Source organism: Humulus lupulus, chromosome 1, assembly GCF_963169125.1.
Source record: "Humulus lupulus chromosome 1, drHumLupu1.1, whole genome shotgun sequence".
Taxonomy (NCBI): domain Eukaryota; kingdom Viridiplantae; phylum Streptophyta; class Magnoliopsida; order Rosales; family Cannabaceae; genus Humulus; species Humulus lupulus.
The window spans coordinates 278,704,988-278,723,893 of record NC_084793.1 but is presented as its reverse complement, the minus strand read 5'-3'; the positions used below and the strand labels follow the sequence as shown (position 1 = coordinate 278,723,893).

The 18,906-nt window shown below is 37.0% G+C and overlaps 2 protein-coding genes across 2 annotated transcripts; both read right to left on the bottom strand.

The window, feature by feature from the left end:
- Positions 1–7,683: 7,683 nt before the first annotated feature.
- On the bottom strand, positions 7,684–10,606 carry LOC133834625 (uncharacterized). The gene is made up of 4 exons (XM_062264301.1): positions 10,323–10,606; positions 9,360–9,852; positions 8,893–9,107; positions 7,684–8,796 (listed from the first exon to the last, which is right to left on the bottom strand). Exons 1-4 carry the CDS (start codon positions 10,392–10,394, stop codon positions 7,831–7,833), a joined length of 1,746 nt encoding a protein of 581 aa, XP_062120285.1. The 5' UTR covers positions 10,395–10,606; the 3' UTR covers positions 7,684–7,830.
- A 1,624-nt stretch (positions 10,607–12,230) lies between these two features.
- On the bottom strand, positions 12,231–14,760 carry LOC133807112 (tubulin alpha chain-like). The gene is made up of 4 exons (XM_062245275.1): positions 14,546–14,760; positions 13,639–13,873; positions 13,186–13,556; positions 12,231–13,090 (listed from the first exon to the last, which is right to left on the bottom strand). Exons 1-4 carry the CDS (start codon positions 14,636–14,638, stop codon positions 12,434–12,436), a joined length of 1,356 nt encoding a protein of 451 aa, XP_062101259.1. The 5' UTR covers positions 14,639–14,760; the 3' UTR covers positions 12,231–12,433.
- Between the last annotated feature and the right edge of the window lie 4,146 nt (positions 14,761–18,906).

Below are 18,906 nucleotides of genomic sequence, written 5' to 3'. Positions count from 1 at the left end.
AATATACAGATATGCCCTCAACGGGCCAAATTATGAAAATACCCTTCAAATAATAAGTGATCCCACATGCATGCAATTTTCATCATATAATCATGCATTTAATCACATAATTTCATATTAAATCAATTATGGCTCTTTTGGCCCCCTAATCCAGGCATTAAGCCATATTAGGGAATTTGGGTCGTTACATTTAGAAACCTGGTAGCTTAGATCCTTGTATGGGAAAGACTGATACCATTTGTATTAATCCACTGTGATAATACTGTGGTCATTTTAAAAATTCAAAACCATTATTATAATGGTAAGAGATGACAAATTTATTGTAAGCACGGTACTGTTAGAGAGTTCCTCTTAATGGGAGCTGTTAGAGACGATCATGTACGCACTAATGATAATTTAGTTGATCCTTTGACGAATGGATTAGTTAGAGAGAAAGTCTATACAACTTTAAAAGGAATAGGACTATTGCCCTTATAATGATGGATCACTTATAATGGTCACCCAACCTAATAACTAGAAATCCCAAGAACTAGGTCCAGTGGGTGATAATAAGTTGTGAAGTGATATGAGTTGGATTATGATATTTACCTAAAGTAAATAGAAATATGAATTCGTGAAGCGATAAAGGGATGAGTTAATAGAAACTCTTAATGAGATCTATACTCTATGTGGAGTGGAGTATATTGCTACAAGAGTACTCTTAATAGACTCACCTATGTGAATGTGGAAGTGCAGCAGCTTCCTATGGAATTTTGGGCAAAATTTCTAAAGCATTCACTATACTAGGATAGACATGCATGGCTATTAACACACAGACTTTTGACTACACCTTAGAAAGGTTGTGTGTGGTTAGATGTCAAAGATAAAGCTTAAGACTTTGTATCACCCTAGTATTTTTTGAATCATACTCACTATGCAAGTGCACAATCTTATAGATTCTGATATTTCTCGAGAAAATATTTTTAAAAATTCAAGTGTAGGATTGTTGGAACTTCTGAAAAAGTGAATTATTAAAAAGAATGAAAAGTTTCATTTGTATCCTATATGAGAAAAATTCTCATGTTGATTTGGAACACTCTTCTAAGGATGTATATATAGTGGGTGGGAGCTCTACCCTTGGGGATGTGTCCCAAGGGGAACCCAATTTTGTGTGCATGGGTGAGGAAATACACACTTGATCACCACATGTGTGCACCGCCGCCATTCATCTACCCGACCAAGTTGGGCTGGTTGGTGTGCTGTGGCACTTATTATTTTTGCTGAAAATGAATTAATAAAATAATTATTTCTTATTTATTAAAACATGTTTTTAGGAGCAGTCCTCCTACTCTTTCTCCCATCTAATATGCGTATTACCACTTCCCCATGACCAACATTTCTTTTCAGTTAATAGGTTGGGTTATTTTATCCTGGAGATGGCATAGTTGATAGGCTGTCTTGCACAATTTGGGCAGAACTGCAAAATGTCTTAAAGAAAGTGACTAAGTGTGCGACTCAACCCGACAAATTTGTTCAATAATTGCGTTCTAATTTATTTCTGCAGCAAAAATCTGCTACCATAAACCCTATTTTCATGTATCCCATCTTCGTCGAGCTCATAGTGTGGTTGCTTCTTCTTCTGTTTTGCCTCCACAACTCACCTTTGATTGGGAACTTGTGGTACAATCTAAGAGGTTCTTGGTATCAATCCTGAACTGCAAGTAACATTGAAATTATCCTCAAATGCAAATTTTTACCTGAATTTAAAGCCACTTGGGAAGACTTACATATGATTCAAATTCAATTTCTGGATTTTAAATCTTGAGGACAAGGTGAATATGTGGGTGGAGGGTTATAGCACAGATTCGTTTTACTTACTCTAGGCATAAGAGTAAAGTAAGGAATGGCAATTAGTTGTTACCTTAACATGTTTACTTAAATGTAATGGCAAACATTTGTGTGGTGAAGATTCTCATTTACTTGTTTACAAAACATAGTAATGGAAGAAGTTAGTAGGACTCATACAAATTATGGAGAAAAGAAAGGGAATCCTTACCCCTTCATTTTCTTAAGGAATAGCATTACCCTTAAAGTTTTTATTTATTTATTATTTTTATTTGTTATATTTCAAAATTAAAAGACATGTGTACCTATAACGTCGTGGGTAACCAAGACAATTACACTGTGTATTTGAAATAGTGCAGGACTTGCTAATCAAGTCATTTGAGTAAAAATGTGATCCTAAAGTCAATATTCAGATTAGGGTTAAAAGATTTTGATCGTAAACGGTTAATTTTTATTAAAATAGATGTTTGGTACATGGGATCCCAAAAACAGGATTTAAAAGACAAATTTACAATTTTCAAAAGTTAAATACAACCAGTGGCCACTCTAATGGCAAAATACATGATTTTGGCTTATGTCCTTGTACTTCTCCTCGGTTGTGGCGGTCGAGCAACTGTCTATGTACACTCCGCCCCTAGAGCTCTCCAACTCATGGTTGATCCAGTTTCCCTTTGCCTTTATCTGCACCATGTAGCACCCGTGAGCCAAGGCCCAACAAGAAAACCAAGAACAGCAAACACATGTAGCAACAAGAAATTTCAATCAAGCTTGTTTCATTTAAAACATTAAACAGGGTACGAATATTTAATTAATCAATAATAAGCACATAATCCCAAGTTCTCAAATAATTAGGGTTGGCACACTTAGGTCGAGCCCCTACTGATCTAGCTGGCCCCGGCTCGCTTAGTGTAACGCCCTGGTTACCCCAGAACAGTTACGGTGGACCGGAAATTTGACTCGCTACCCGAGTCCTTTGGCTAAAAATGTGCTTCTAAGTGTTATTAACAAGCTAAAGTGGAAAACCAACCAAAAGGAAATGATATATTTTATTTAATACATAAAACTGTTCATGGGCCCATCAAAACATTTACAAGTTATTTACAACTCAAAATGGTCATTACTATTTAAAATTTACAACCCGCCGACCTAAGCGGCAAAATAATAGGGTAAACCCCCTAGTTCCTCTGAGAACTCCTTGGCCGTGGTGGTCAAGCGGTCGCATATGTACACATCACCACCTAAGCTCTCCACTCAAGGCTGGGTAAGCTTTTCTTTCCCTTTACCTGCACCACATAGCACCCATGAGCCAAGGCCCAGCAAGAAAACACAATATAGCATGAATATAATATCAACAATGATCATAATAATCCTTCAGGACTTTCAGTCCAAAATAAAGGAGTGACAGTTGAAAAGTCACTAGGGTGGGTTCAGTTCCCAATAGCCATGTGACGATAGGGTCACTGGGGCTTTAAAGATAAGTGATCCTTTCACTAGCTTAAACAGGTTAGGTGCATGATGACTAGTCACCAACATAACCTACCTCATGACCATAGAGTCATAACCATGGAACACTGTTCCCTAGCCATGTGACAAGCAGTCACCTAGGCCTTAGGCCCTGGCTCTGAGTAACTAGTCCTAGACTAGCCAAACGCTTATAAGTTTCATCGACCTTAGGGTCGGTCCAGAATTAATTCCTTAGAGTCATTCAACGCTGATATCAATTAGATCTAATCTTTATTCGGTCCTGCGTTCAGGACGCTTATGCCGTTTCTGACTCTTAGGTCAGTGATACGCGACCAGTGCCGTCCCTGACTAATCAGTGTCATACACAAGTAAACAACATTCACTAGCATTTAATATGCAATCAATTTCCACATTTATCAACCAACATGCCTTAATAACAATCATGCATGTCATATACATAGGGTGCAGTTTTCTTACCTCCGGTTCGAGCGAGAATAAAACAAGAACGACTCCTAAGAACGATTGACCTTTTGGTCCCGTAGCGGTTACCTAATCATAACCAATTATAACCTCCATTAATGAAAATCAACAATAAAAGGGTCTTAACCTAAACCCCACTCTCGGAACCTTGAAACATGCCCACACAGTGAGTAGATTTGATCCCGGGCCTTAAGGATTGAAACCCCGAGCCAAAAACACTTAAAACAGGATTCTGGAGGAACAGAGTAGTGCTACAGCGCTGCTCAATAGCGCCCCAGGGCTCTACTCAGAACCCCAAACCGCCCAAAAGAAATCATGTGTAGCGCTATAGCGCCCTCTGATGGGCGCTGTAGCGCTACCCCCAAAACAAATCTCCCCTGAAACCTCCTTCTTCGACTCTTTCAATTCTAACTCGATTCCAATGCTTCCAAATCCCATTTTTGATGCCAAATGAACCCAAAAACCATCCTCACATACCCCAAGCATCACAACCACAAGAACCCTAGCCAAAACTCCCAACAAAACCAAGCATCCAACCTAGAAATCCCAACTGAAAACCAGAGCTAAAACAGAGTAAACTAGGGATTTTAATGGCTAGAAACTTACCTCAAGCTCAGATTATGATGCTCTTCAATGGTGGAACACACTCCCAAGCTCACAAGACTTACTTCCCAAGCTTGAATCCTCAAGAATGGCTCAAAAATCACAAAGAAAAAGGGAAGAGAATAGGTACGGGAGAAGCTTTAGATGATGCTCTGCTTTCACTACCTTTCTACAACCTTAAATGGCTTATATCTATCCTAGGGGTGAAAAGACCAAAATACCCCTAGGTCAATTAAGGGTTTCTAAAGGCTCCCAAGGGCAAAATTGACATTTCCCACCTATCTCGTTAATCATAATTAACGCTCTCCAATTCCTGCTATTCTCGATAATCTCAAACACCAATAATTAATATCTCGTTACCCTTCAATTCTCAATAACGCTCTAATCATTAAAATAACTTAAACCTGTTATGACTAGACCGCTAACTAATATTCCAAGATCGTCTCATGCCAAATAGTTCGAACAAATCCACATTATAATGTGGTCTCAACAATAGGTCACCGACATGCATACAGATATACAATTACACCCTCAACGGGCCAAATTACCAAAACACCCCTGTAATTAAATGTGGACCCACATGCATGCATTTAACATCATATCATAATATAATTCACATATACAGGCATATTATCAGTTAATGGCATAATTAAACAATTATGGCCCTCCCGGCCTACTGATCCAGCCATTAAACCACATTAGGGATTTCGGGGCATTACACTTAGGCTGGGTCGCGCTCAGTACATTTACCGTTAACCCCAGCTCCCTTACGCCGGTCATTCTTGTATATCTTATCAATTTTACAAACACATAGTACAAGCAATCAATAATTGGGAATCTCAGTCTCATTCACAACCACACAAGGGTGCAATTTTCTTAACTTGAATCCTGAGCGAGAAATACAGAACGGTCCTGAGCACGATCCTCAATCCTGAGCCTTGGCGATAAACCTAGTCACAGTGGCCAATGGGTAATAATCAATTTCTAATCCAAATAAATACTTAGGAGACAAAAACCAACCTCTGGGACCTCGATTTATACTAAACCGGGTAGTAGAAATTGTCCCGAGCGCCTAGGTTCAAACCCTTGAACCTCACCAATTCTAGAAACCAACCTAAGGCAAAAACCCCTAGGCGGGTCGCGACTTGACCCTAAGGGTCGCGCCGCGCCCCCAAAGTCAAAGAGCCATCTTCAAGTTTCAAGGGGAGGCGGGCCACGACTTGCCCCCTAGAGTCGGAGCACACCCCCAAATCAGAGAGCCACCCAGGGCCCTCTGGGCACGTGAGCCGTGGCGCCCCCAAGCTTCGCGACGCGCCCTCACGAACCCAGAATTTATGGGTTCATTCCACCTCTTTCCAGACAGAACTTCTAATATATAAGCCTAACAAACTCTCCAACCACAATCAGTACTCAGCTACGAGTTTAAGACTTTTAATCACCGAATTTAAACACCAAAATCTTAACAATCCTACTGAAATCACTATCCCAAATTAGTCAAAATCCAAACCAATTGATCATAACACCCATATTTCTAACAGAAACCCAACAAAATTCTTACCTTAATGGCTGCTAAACCCTCACCTTCAAGCCTTCAATTCCAGAGCTTAATTTCCAAAGTTTCCAAGCTGAATCCCCCTAGTTTCCAAGCTTCAGCTCAGCCTTTCCCTTCAATTCCCTTCCAAAAAAATTCTCAGCTTAAGGCCTTAATTCCTTCTATTTTCTTTCTTCCTTAACTTCAAAGCACAAGTGAGAGAGAAAAGGAGAAATCGTGAAATGGAGAGAGAGATGAGAATTGAGAAGCTTTCCTTAAGTTTCATGTTACTTCCTACCCTAGGTATAACTCTTAGCCCCTAAAAAGACTATAATGCCCCTTTAAGCTTATTAATCCTCTAAGGGTACTAACGGGTAAAATGGTCATTCCGCTCCTAGTTCCTACTAATTCCTCAAGTGTTCCTACCATTAATCAATTAACCCTGTCATGTCCAATTAATTACTAAATACTTATTCAATATCTATCAGTCCCCAAAATATTCTCTAAATTCCCAAAAATATCCCTAGGCTCCCTCCGAGCCAGGTATTAAACCCCGATGTGACTATTTCGCTAATCCGGTCACTAGGACCATCTCAAGCCATATACTGCAAATGTATCCACATAATAATGTGGTCTCAACAATTTATCACATATAATCACATTTATGCCCTTAACGGGACAAAATTACAAATATGTCCTTATAAGCTATAAAGGGCCCACATGCATATCTAATACTCATAAACATGCATATCACATACTCATATAATCATATTAATCATGCATGCCACATAATCATGCATTTAACCAATTAAACATACATATAAACAAATTATGTCCTCACGGCACACTAATCGAAGCCCGAAGTCCTATTAGCAATTTTGGGTCGTTACATTACCCCTTAAATAAAAAAAAATTACTTTTTTTAAAAGGAAAATTTAGTCAATTTAAGCATTCCGATTACGTTTCTTGATTATGTAAACGATATAAAATTATTCTAATTCCCTTTCTAGTTAGTTTTAGTAAACAACATAGTACAATTATTGATTCTGATTGTTTCATATTTTATTCCCATTCATTTCTCCACTAATTTATTCTGATTTCGATTACTGTTTAGTAAACGTGCCTAAGTGTTTTGTGTAAGAGGTCAAAATTAGATTAAATGGTTTCCATTAGGCCTTGAGATTGCTGAGAGGATGATCATGTGAGCTGAGTATGAGAAATATTTTGTGAGTAAGCTTTGCTCTTGTGAAGAGAACCAAGCCTATCAAAAGATTTGGAGTGTTTTGTATTTCTTCATAGTTCATAAATAAGAATAATCAGCTCAGAATTGCTATTATATCAATTTGACTGTGTAATCATCTATCAAAATTCTAATATAAATCAAAACTCATGTAGAAAAAAAAACATATTTGGTGTAATTTTCTCTAAAAGGATATATGGGTATTCAAATAATTGATTTCGGAGTTAAAAATGTCTCAAAAGAATGCTAAACACAACATTGACCAGTCTCAATAATCAGATTAAGCAACAACACTGATATTTCATACTTTCATGGTCATGCAAAGAACATATTCATGAAACCAGTCATTACTCATAAAAACTGTATGTAACCAAATTCTCATAGCACTCACAATTAGTACTTTCACTAATCTAATAAGATAAAGTTTAAACAAACCAAATGTAGAAATTGCTTGCGTTATGCTCCTTATGATCATTCTGATGTCTACTAAAGTTTCCACGGCTAAAAAACATTCTGCTCTCTACAAAACTTTGAGCCAAACTTTCTCTGTACTGAAAGTGAAACCCAAATGAGCAGTTTCATTATCACATAAGAATTCCTCTTCGTCATTTTTCTTTCTTGTTTATGGACTAATATAACACATAACTGTTCAACCAAAAGGAAGTGAGTTAGGAGAAATAGGATTCTATCACCAATTATTTAGTGGAGGAAGATCTTTGGGGCTAGTACCCACTGCGCCATCTGCATTGTTGGCATCATCATCTTTCGATTGAACAATATCTTCGGCTTCTGAGCTGCCATCTTCTTCCATTTCTTCATTTTCATCCTTGGCTGATCCTAATACAGCAGCATCTTCAAGCTCTTCAGAAGCATCCTCTCCATTCACAAAGCTCCATCCAGGAACAAGCTTCCCTCCTTGTCTGATTACACTACCATTGTTGTAGAAACCTTGAGAGCCTATACTTAACATCTTTCTCTCAGATTCTTCAGAAGTTATATTAGCAGACCAGCCTAGATTCCCATTAACAGTTGCACTCAGATATCCAGCAGAGCTGCTGCTATTAGTGTTCATTGCTGCGGTTTGTTGAGAGAGAATTGAGTAGGCAGTTTTTGGTTCAGTGGACTTGTCACTGCTACATTTCATCTCAAAAGAGGAAGCAAGTCCCATTCCACATATTTGGAGATGAGCTTGATTGCTAAATGCAGGCATCAAAAGATCACTTCCATGAATCTCCACATTGCCACTGGCATGTGCAGCATTGTTTAATATGTTCTCACTGTACCGTTGCTCTATAGTAGCAGGGGACTGACATGATTTGTCTATATCTTCAATCTTATTTAGAACAACCTTTTCAAAAATATGTGCTTTGGTCTCAGACTGAACCTTAGATGTGGCTGATTTCCTACCTCTGGCTCGGGGATGAGACTCATCAGGAGAAGCTCCAACATCAACTGAAGCAACTGACCTCTTTGGTCTTCCTCTCTTTGATGGTTGACCAGCTACTGCAGTCCCAGAAGATCGAGCAGGAGGCTCTTCTACTTTTGGCTTGAAAGAAGAAATTTCTGCTTCAAGCCTTGTTAACCGGCTCTTGTAATCAGCTATCTCTGATTGCAATTGATTGATCACATTCCATAGCTGAACATTCTCTGCTGACTACAACCTCAGAACAAGAAAACCAACTTGTTTATATTTTTAGTTTGAGATATTAGGAAGTCAATTATAGATCAGGTTAAAGAAAAGTACTCATACTTGAGCATCCCAAAGTATCTGGTGCTTCTGAGAAAGTTTTGCTGTTGGTCTAATTAATCCTCTTTGAATGGCTTGTCCAGGAGATGTGGAACTGCTAGGGAGCACTGAAGGTGGCGTAGAAAAGTAGTTATAAGTTCCTGGAAAAGCATAAGTGCATAGAGGTTGAGATTGTTGTGCTTGACCTTGACTCCACAATGATAATGGATCACAAGCACCTGTAAAAAAAAATAAGAAACATTCACCTTATATGACTCAAAACAAGGCATTTTGCAGCAGCATGAATATTAATGGTAAAGAAATAGATTGTCTGAGCAGGAAAGAAAAGAAGCATGTTTCCTTATACCCCTTATATTGCAATCAAAATCAAACATTATACATGTACCTAATAGTCAAGGCTAATAAAATCACATCTTTTTCAGAAATGTGTTGCAGTAATTTGCTAAAACCATCTTCCTGTGAAAGCTTACCTGGAAGGCCCTGAAATGAGTATCCAAAAGGGTAACACACACTGGGAACCTGATTTTGAGGTGTTGATGCAGTTCCTACTCCTACAGCAGGAGCTTGCCAAGTAATTTCAGTTGCTCCAAAGGGAACATATGGCGAAAATGCTGGAGGCACATTCATGCCTGGAAAGGTGTGAGCAGTTCGTTGGGGTAACCAAAAGGGAGGTGTTGATTGGGTATAATTCAATGGGAGCTGGCCTTGGGGGACATGATGGTTGGTCAGATTCTGCGAATGCTGATGGGGAAAATTCCATTGGCTTATAATGATAGGTGAAGATGATTGAGTATGAATGTGGGGTTTAGATGCCAATGGGGATTGATCAACAGTATTCTGAGGTGTATATGGCCACTGAAGAACGGGCGGGTGATGATTATTTTCTGATGTTGTATGGTCATTTGGAGGACAACCAGTTTTGACATTATTCCCCACAGTTTGTTCATCTTGGTCATCCTTGTTCTGTTTTAAGGTAATTAAGACAACAGTCAAGAGTTGAATCAAATGATAAGAAACACTAAAAATTAGTAAGCCACACCTTAGAGATAATCTCTACCATTTCAATTCCAATGGTTAATTCCTTATGTAGAAGTTGCAAGTAATAAAGTCCACATTAGAGACACAAAGCTAAAAAAAATCATAACAGAGGCCTTACAAGTCATGAATATATGTATACAATACACATATAAACGGACACATATTTGCAACTTTTTAGTGTAATAAACAAAGTAAATAGGGAATGAATCATTACAATATAGAACAAAAAGTGCCAAAAGAATAAAGATGGTGAAACCCCACATAAACTACACAACCATATTCTAACAGTAGAAAGGATTAAGCGCATGAAACCCATCAAAAAGTAACTTTTTACTTCATCAGACCAAATAAAAACCCATTTCAAAAATATGATAAAAGAAGAAGGGAAATCATACAGAGAGATCATTTGTGTCTGGTTCTTGACTAGAAGCAGAAGTTAGTTTATGATCCTTCTTCTTTTTCTCCATTACCCCACTTGTTTGATCAACTAAAAACTTGCCTAATGCAAGATGAAGAGTAAAGTTCCCCACTGGTTCCAAATATGTTACATACTAAGTATGTGCTGAGTAAGGGTTTAAGCAGAGTGATGTGCTGAGTAAGGGTTTAAGCCCTTTTTTCCAGCTTTTTTCTGGTTCCTTGTTCTTGTTGCAGACTTGTCCTCCTCTTTAGATTTCTTTTATCTTTTTATTTGTTTACTTTGATAGTACCAAGTGGTGCATATTTTTAACTGTGGTTTAGGTTTAGGTCCAAGACTGACACATGCTTTTTTTTTATCCCCTTTCTTTTGTGGTGCATTAAGAAATTTGCATGTGTCTAATTTGGTGGGAAATAGCAATGATGATTTAGACATTTTTATTTATTAAACACATAAACCTTTTTTTTTTTGCTCTGTGCCTTTGGTCTGTTTGTACCAAAACTTATTCAAAATAAATAATTTAGAATTAAACTGTGTTACAGTATATACGTTATTTTCCTTCGAAGTTTTTATAAGTGAAAAGAAACTTTCCCTCGTGGGAAACCACCAATGAAGCCGCAATAGTAGACTGAAACTCCATACTTCCATACCCATTACAGAGCCATAACCATGCTGATTTTCTGTTATTTAATTATTCTATATTTTTAAACAAATTTCGGCGCCAAAGGTAATAATGATAATAATATATGTGATGGCAAATGTATTAAAGCACTAAGTAAAGCTTCTGACTTAACAATTAAATAATAGTGACCTCAACTTAAGAGACTCAATTTCCAAAGACTTGGGAACAATAAGAATAACAAGAGCTAGAATCTTGCTTGTGCAGAGACCAAACGACGATGTTAAAATATGTTTATTTTGGTCAAAAATAATTCTATCAACTTGTATTGTCAGAATTTTGTCTAGTCACTTAATTACTTGCCCAAATAGGACCCTTTTGTTTCTATTGTTCGTAGAAACTAAGTTATAATCGAAATGGTTTGAGTCCACTGATCCAAGAATTTATATATAATAGCAGGATTACAAACTAAAAAGAGCTTTAAGGAAAAGAGCTTTATGGATTTTGAACCAAAATAGAGTATGTACCAAGGGAGCAAGATTATGGAAAAGAACGTAGTTTAGTGTATGGAAGACCACCCTCTCTAATTTCAGACTGGTCAAGATCCGTTCCTTTAAATTAAATAAAATGAAACAGACACAAATAATAAGCCCTCTCTCCAAGGCCTCCTCTAATTATGTACCTGCACGTGTCCCCTCGGAAATAAAATTTTGTTTTAAGGTAACCACAGAAACCAGGTGGAAATGGAATAATATATATATACATATATGTATATATCCTATATAGTGGCCTGGCCAGCTCATGTCATGTGATTACTTCTTTCTTTATAGTTTATGTTTGGAGAATATAGAGCAGTCTCCAAAGAAAACTGACTTTGTGCCTTTTTAGGCCAATGAAGCTTTAAGATAAAGAAAACTTTGACTTGGAGCCATTAGGCTTTTATAAATAATAAGAAAGGGCTAATAATTTCTATTTTTAGAAGGCTCTAATAATATATTGATTTTGATCTAAGCAGTTCTTGAAGGGTGGGCTCATTTGCCACAACTCTATAATCCAAATGTAAAATGAAAGCAGACACTTTTTTATCAAAAGAGAAGGGAAAGCAGACATTTACATCCCCGCTTAATTCGGCCATTGAGCCATTCATTCAATTCCATGGTGGTCGAGCGAATCTTTTGAATAAGCTTCAGTTCATTGGTGTTTTATTATCACCAGGAAGAAATTTTTTAAAGCGGAAATTGAAATAATCAATCGTAGAAAAAGAGATAATAAAACATAATAAAGCAAGCCACATCCATATCATTGAGAAGTCTGGAACGGGAAGAAAAACACATAAGCCGCTACACAAGGAGGTGAAACAGCAAACAGTACAGTTTAAACGGTTTAAATTTAAAATATTGCAGCGAAGTCAGTCACCATAGAAATTATGCTCTACTAAAACTATTGCTGGGCAATAAAGAGGCTATCTGTCCTCAGTACTCGCCTTCCTCATCATCATCTTCACCTCCATCAGCCTCAGCACCCACTTCTTCATAATCTTTCTCAAGAGCAGCAAGATCTTCACGGGCCTCCGAAAATTCACCTTCCTCCATACCCTCACCCACATACCAGTGAACGAATGCCCTCTTGGCATACATAAGGTCAAACTTGTGGTCAATGCGGGAGAACACTTCAGCCACACTAGTAGAGTTTGAGATCATGCACACTGCCCTTTGCACCTTAGCGAGATCACCACCAGGAACAACAGTTGGAGGCTGGTAATTGATACCACATTTGAATCCAGTAGGACACCAGTCCACAAATTGGATGGTGCGCTTGGTCTTGATGGTGGCCACAGCTGCATTGACATCCTTGGGCACCACATCTCCTCTGTACATCAGACAGCAAGCCATGTATTTCCCATGGCGAGGATCACACTTGGCCATCATGGAAGAAGGCTCAAAGGCACTGTTGGTGATCTCTGCAACAGAAAGTTGCTCATGGTAGGCCTTCTCTGCGGAGATAACTGGAGCGTAGGATGAAAGCATAAAGTGAATCCTGGGGTACGGGACCAAATTAGTCTGGAACTCAGTCACATCAACGTTCAAAGCACCATCAAACCTCAGAGATGCAGTCAAAGATGAGATCACCTGAAATTTATACATAATAAATTTAGATAAACACCAGTTCAATGAGACAAAACAAATATAAAACGTTCACAAGGAATAGCAACATCAGAACCTACTTGAGAAACCAGACGGTTAAGGTTTGTGTAGGTTGGACGTTCAATGTCAAGGGAGCGCCTGCAGATATCATAGATAGCCTCATTGTCAAGCAACACAGCAACATCAGTGTGTTCCAAAAGAGAGTGGGTGGATAGGACACTGTTGTAAGGCTCAACAACAGAGGTTGAAACCTGTGGAGAAGGGTAGACAGTGAATCCAAGCTTGGACTTCTTGCCATAGTCCACGGAGAGACGCTCAAGCAAGAGGGATCCAAGACCCGAACCAGTGCCTCCACCTACAGCATTGAAAACCAGGAACCCTTGAAGACCAGTGCAGTTGTCAGCAAGCTTACGGATGCGATCCAAGCAGAGGTCAACAATCTCTTTTCCAACTGAGTAAAACATAAAATGTATAAGAAAAAATAATCCATTGAAATTAAACAAAACAAAAAAGGCAAAAAAGCAGAAAATTACTGGTATAATGGCCACGAGCAAAATTGTTAGCAGCATCTTCCTTGCCGCTGATGAGCTGCTCAGGGTGAAAGAGCTGGCGGTAAGTTCCAGTCCTAACTTCATCAATGACAGTGGGCTCCAAATCTACAAAAACGGCACGGGGAACATGCTTCCCAGCACCAGTCTCGCTAAAGAAGGTGTTGAATGCATCATCACCTCCTCCCACACTCTTGTCACTCGGCATTTGACCATCAGGCTGTTAAAAAATAAAGGAAAGAGGATCAGTATGCGGACAAAATTGAATAAACATCAAGTTCAATTACGGGTTCTAAAAATGCAACTAAAAGCTACGCAAAACCAAATATAATTCACCATACAGTGACAATGTGTAAATATAAACATCTTTATTCAAAATAAATTAAGAAAAATAATTAAATTTAGGTTCGGTTATATTGTCGAATTGAACCTCCAAACGAGGGATAAATCAATAAAAACTCACGATACAATTCTCTGTGCCAAGCATCTAGCGTATGAATCAACTCCAATAGTAGATCTAGCTAGTCTAGTTAAAAATTAAAGTCATGATTATCATCTACTACTAATAACACCTAACCAAACACCAGATCTGATACGCATCATCCATTACAACGAAACAAATAAGTAAATACTCAATCAACAAGTACCTAACCCAAAATAACTTCAGCAGAATTAGAGGAAATCCTATCTATACCATCCAAACCCTTTAAAACAGTAGATCTAAAATACATTGCTATAAACAAAGCCAATACCCCAATATCCTACCGATTTACCAAAATAAAAAGAAAAAAGTGACCTCAACCTAACCAATTTTTAGTCAGATCTGGTCAGATCTAACAGAAATGTATGTACGAATAAAGAAAAACCAAGAAGAATCGGGAAGATTACGAACCTGGATGCCATGCTCAAGACAGTAAAGCTCCCAGCACGCATTTCCGACCTGAATACCGGCTTGACCGATGTGGATTGAAATGCACTCTCTCATCTTCGCTCGGAAAATAAAAAACGCTTAAAAATGCAAAGAAACAAGGGAAAGGAAAAAACAGAGAAAATGGCGTTTATTAAGACGCCTGAAGATTGTGTGAACAAGAATGTGTGAATTTTTTCCTCTTGGCCGTGTGATTTTATACTAGGCTAGAGGTTCAGAGGCTTAACCGCATATCTGTTAACCATGGTTAGGATAGGTGTCAGTGAGTTAGCGCTCTTTTTTTTTATCTTTCTCCATTCAAACCTCCTTTAAGGTACATCGACTACTCAGATCTGGGTCGTTTATTTTTTTATCGTTACAATTTCACGGTTCAGATCATATTCTAAAGATCGAAAGGTACAGCCCACCTTTTCTTTAAATAAATGTAACAGCGCATTCGCTACCCTTATTAATTTTAGGGGCATTGGTAGTTGTTGTGGGCCTACAACATTGGGCTTGGGCTTAATTGGTTCAGGCCATCTTGGACTTTATCAAAGTTTCCCTATTTTCCGAAACAAAAATATAAAATAAAGGAAAATTTTATATTGGGAAATCTACAAAAATGCATTAAAAGTTAAAAAAAATATGAAAAATATGGTATATTACAAAAATATGGAATTTTTAGATAAAAACACGGAGTGGCAAAAGTATAAATACGGAGTGGCTTTTAAATCTTAAATAAAAGCGGTAAAATACAATTTTTTGTGATCAACGTTTACAAATTTGTAAATATATGTAACAAAATTGTAAATATCTTTTACGTGTTTATAAATAATATTTACAAAAATTAGTTTTAGAATTGTATTATTTTGTACATAAAATTTACGAACAAAATCGTAACTAATTTTTTTTATTTTTGTAACAATAGTTTACAAATCTAGTTTCATAACTAGGAAAGATATTTTTGTAACTAACATTTACAAAAATAATTTATAGTTAAGAAATCGTAACCAAAATTTACATAAAAATATTATAATTTTCCATATGTTACAATATTATACCAAAAAATTACAGTAAACATTAAATTTATATTATACAACTTAAAAATATAAATTTAAGACATTCATTATTTATAAAACACTTTATTATATATATATATATATTTATATAAAATTACAGTTAGAGAGTAGTGAATTACAATAATTTTATATACAAGTTTTACATTTTTGTAACAACAGTTTGCAAAACTAATTTCACAATCAAGAAGTTTATTTTTGTAACTAACATTTACATAAATATTTATAAATTTATTTAACATGATTGTTACAAAAATTTACAAAATTAATTTTTTAACTTTAAAATATATTTTTACAACAAAGCTTAAACTTTGACTAGATTAAGATTTTAGTTTAACATTGAGTATTGAGATTTAACTAGCTATGATTTTCAAAAAAAAATATAATATTCTATCCCTCCTACTACTATTAATATATGTTACACAAATTTATGAATATATATATAATAAAATTGAAAGATCATTTATATCAATTTAAATAAAAATAGGACTGTAAATAAATTAAATATAAAAAGTAATATTAAGGGAGAGAAAAAAAAGTGAAAAATGACATATTTAATTAGAAATTTTATGTATGATACTAAGATAATAAGATAAAAAAAGTAGAAGATAGTTGATATTATTATTATTAGCACACTAAAAGTATGTATGAATTAATTACTGAAGAGAAAAAAGACAAAAAAAATAAAACTAAAGTACAGAGAATATAAAGAAAATAGTAAAATATTATCATATATATATAAATAAATATTCATTTTTCAGTTTAAAAGTTGCGTGTCTAAGATTTATAATTGTATAAATATATATATATATATATGTAAACATCTATTTATATATATATATAATATTAGTTTGAGGAAATGTGAAGTGATGCATAATTGTGTAGGTGTGTTAATAAGTAAGCGTGTTAGCCTGAAAGTTAATACCGTAAATTTGTAATTATTTTATATAACCGTATATTTAGATTTTTTTGTTCAAACATTGTGCATTTTGTAATTAACCCTTTTATTTTTTGGCTTCTATACAAAATTTATGAGAAAATCATATTAAAAGTTAAATATTTATGGGAAAACATTGGACTAACAAAGCATGTGTTGACACTGTTTTTTGTCAACCTAGAAATAAAGAGTAATCAAACAAAATACCAAAAGAAGCCAACAATTAAAGACACGATTTTTTACGTTGTTCAGTAGTTAAAATTTGTCTAGTACACGAGTCCATGTTATTCAACTATGGAATTCTTTCAAAGTATTTTGGAAACAATTTAACAGACTATTCCCAATACAAATTTCTCAGTTCCCTACAAATGAATAGCTCCAATCTATTTATAGATTGGTTTACAGAAAATCTCCCCTCACATTTTGGGGAGTTATTATTCAAATCACCAAATAAATAAAATTAAATGCATATATAAATAATTATATAATACGCGTATAAACCCCAAGATGTTCGGGATTTAACAACAGATTACAACCAATCCCTTAGATATAGGGATTCTCAAACAGTAAATGTGTTCACACTTGGCTATCGACTTCAAATAATCGAATGCCTCCAAGATCGACCAACCACCACGAGCTCGCTATCTCGGTTTTAACAAGAGACTTTGTCGAGATCATCCCTTCCCGAGCTCACAATGCTCGAGCTCAAACTGTCTTGTTCTGATGATAAAAGATAAACCAGGAGATTTATACAAGTGTTAAATCCTTGTTATTGTAGCTTTGAGCTCGACTTGTAATCTCAGAACACCTTCAAGACCACGTAATTCCGAGCTCACCAATTCCAACGTCGTCGTTTTAATACTCAGCAAGACTATTCCTGATTTTCTCATTAATGTTGATTATATGACGAATTTGCTTATTTCGAGCTTACACCTTACGAGCCTAACTTTCGAGATCAAAAATTTCATTCTCGAAATTTGGGTGTAACATTTTGCCCCCTCAAAAGTATCAGTTCGAATCCTATGAGAATGAAACTTTTGAACTGCTACCTCCGAAAATCGAGCCACCTACCACACTCGAGTGTGGACACGCATCAGCCATGGATTGTGTAGTCAGAGTACTTGAGGACTCTTTTCATCTGCCCACGTCTTCTCGTATCCCAACTTTTTGCTGCCATCATCATATGTGTATCCCGTCCATTAGATCCTACCCCGAATCAAACCAATGGTCCAGATTTATTCGACCTTTGATATCCCACGGGATCATATTTATATATATATATATGTTATCCCCGTTTCTTCCAAAATATACGGATCCACACTCTAAGTCCATGGGCCACCTTCCAGGGAGTTAAAGCCCAGATCGGGCCCAGTAGACAAAGAGAAAAAGAATATTGGCAGCCCAAGTCTCAGCAAGGCCCAAAAGGCATCCGGGAGTGTAAGTCGGGACCATCGCCGGGGCAGATCGTATAAACCCGGGACCGCCTACCGGGATGTCTCTTGAGATGCGGTAAAAGAGGTTGCGGCTCCCAAGTCCGAGATTAGGGCGGGATCGCTGTGGATGAACCCGGGTCCTGGTAAACGGACCGGGACCCTGGTAAATGGAGGGGGGTGTTGATAAACGGACCTGGGTCGGTTGGCCGAGTTTGGCGTGGTAAAGTATCCCCGATACTGACATCGTCCCAAGAAGCGTGGAGCTATGTCCCCATAAGTAACCTGCAGAGGAGGCTGCCTCGGGAATGTACGCCGTTGGTTCAGAACTGCGCCGCCACTACACTGACAGATCTTGTCCCCCGAATCTACCTTGTAGCCCATGACACCCAGATTGAAACACCAGTTTGTTGCAAGTCTTATAATGTGATCGTTTTTGGGTTGGCCCAATGGGCCTTGGTTAATTTATGTTTTATATTTCAATCCTTTGTATTGGGCCTCCATCAGAGAGCAAAAGATATTTACACCCTTATTGGGCCCAGACTAGCCCGGCCCAAGCCCAGTGCACTCGCCTGCCTATAAATATGAATAGTGGTGCATTGGAGAGGGGATCCCAGATTTTTCTTGTAAGCAATTACTCTGCTCAAACTTGCAGAAAACTCCATTGTCAAAAGCTCTCTAAGCTCTAATACAACTGACTCATGGACTAAGGCTCATTAATGCCCCAACCACATAAAAACCTTGCTTGCATTTGCTAAATCCTTTCTTTTTAAGCTCTCCTATCTTTTATAATTCTAGTTTCTGAAAAAATCGGTAAAAAATATATATAAGTTCTCTCTTCTCCTTCATCATCTTCACTATAATCTTTATTCCTCAGGAAACACGAACCAGAGAAAAGATAAA

Coding starts and splice junctions, on each gene's coding strand:
- LOC133834625 (XM_062264301.1), bottom strand. CDS start 10,394: ATGGAGAAAAAGAAGAAGGATCATAAACTAACTTCTGCTTCTAGTCAA. Junction 9,853..10,322: donor CAGACACAAATGATCTCTCT/GTATGATTTCCC, acceptor ACCTTAAAACAG/AACAAGGATGACCAAGATGA. Junction 8,797..8,892: donor AGATACTTTGGGATGCTCAA/GTATGAGTACTT, acceptor CTGAGGTTGTAG/TCAGCAGAGAATGTTCAGCT.
- LOC133807112 (XM_062245275.1), bottom strand. CDS start 14,638: ATGAGAGAGTGCATTTCAATCCACATCGGTCAAGCCGGTATTCAGGTC. Junction 13,874..14,545: donor GTCTTGAGCATGGCATCCAG/GTTCGTAATCTT, acceptor ATTTTTTAACAG/CCTGATGGTCAAATGCCGAG. Junction 13,091..13,185: donor TTAACCGTCTGGTTTCTCAA/GTAGGTTCTGAT, acceptor TATAAATTTCAG/GTGATCTCATCTTTGACTGC.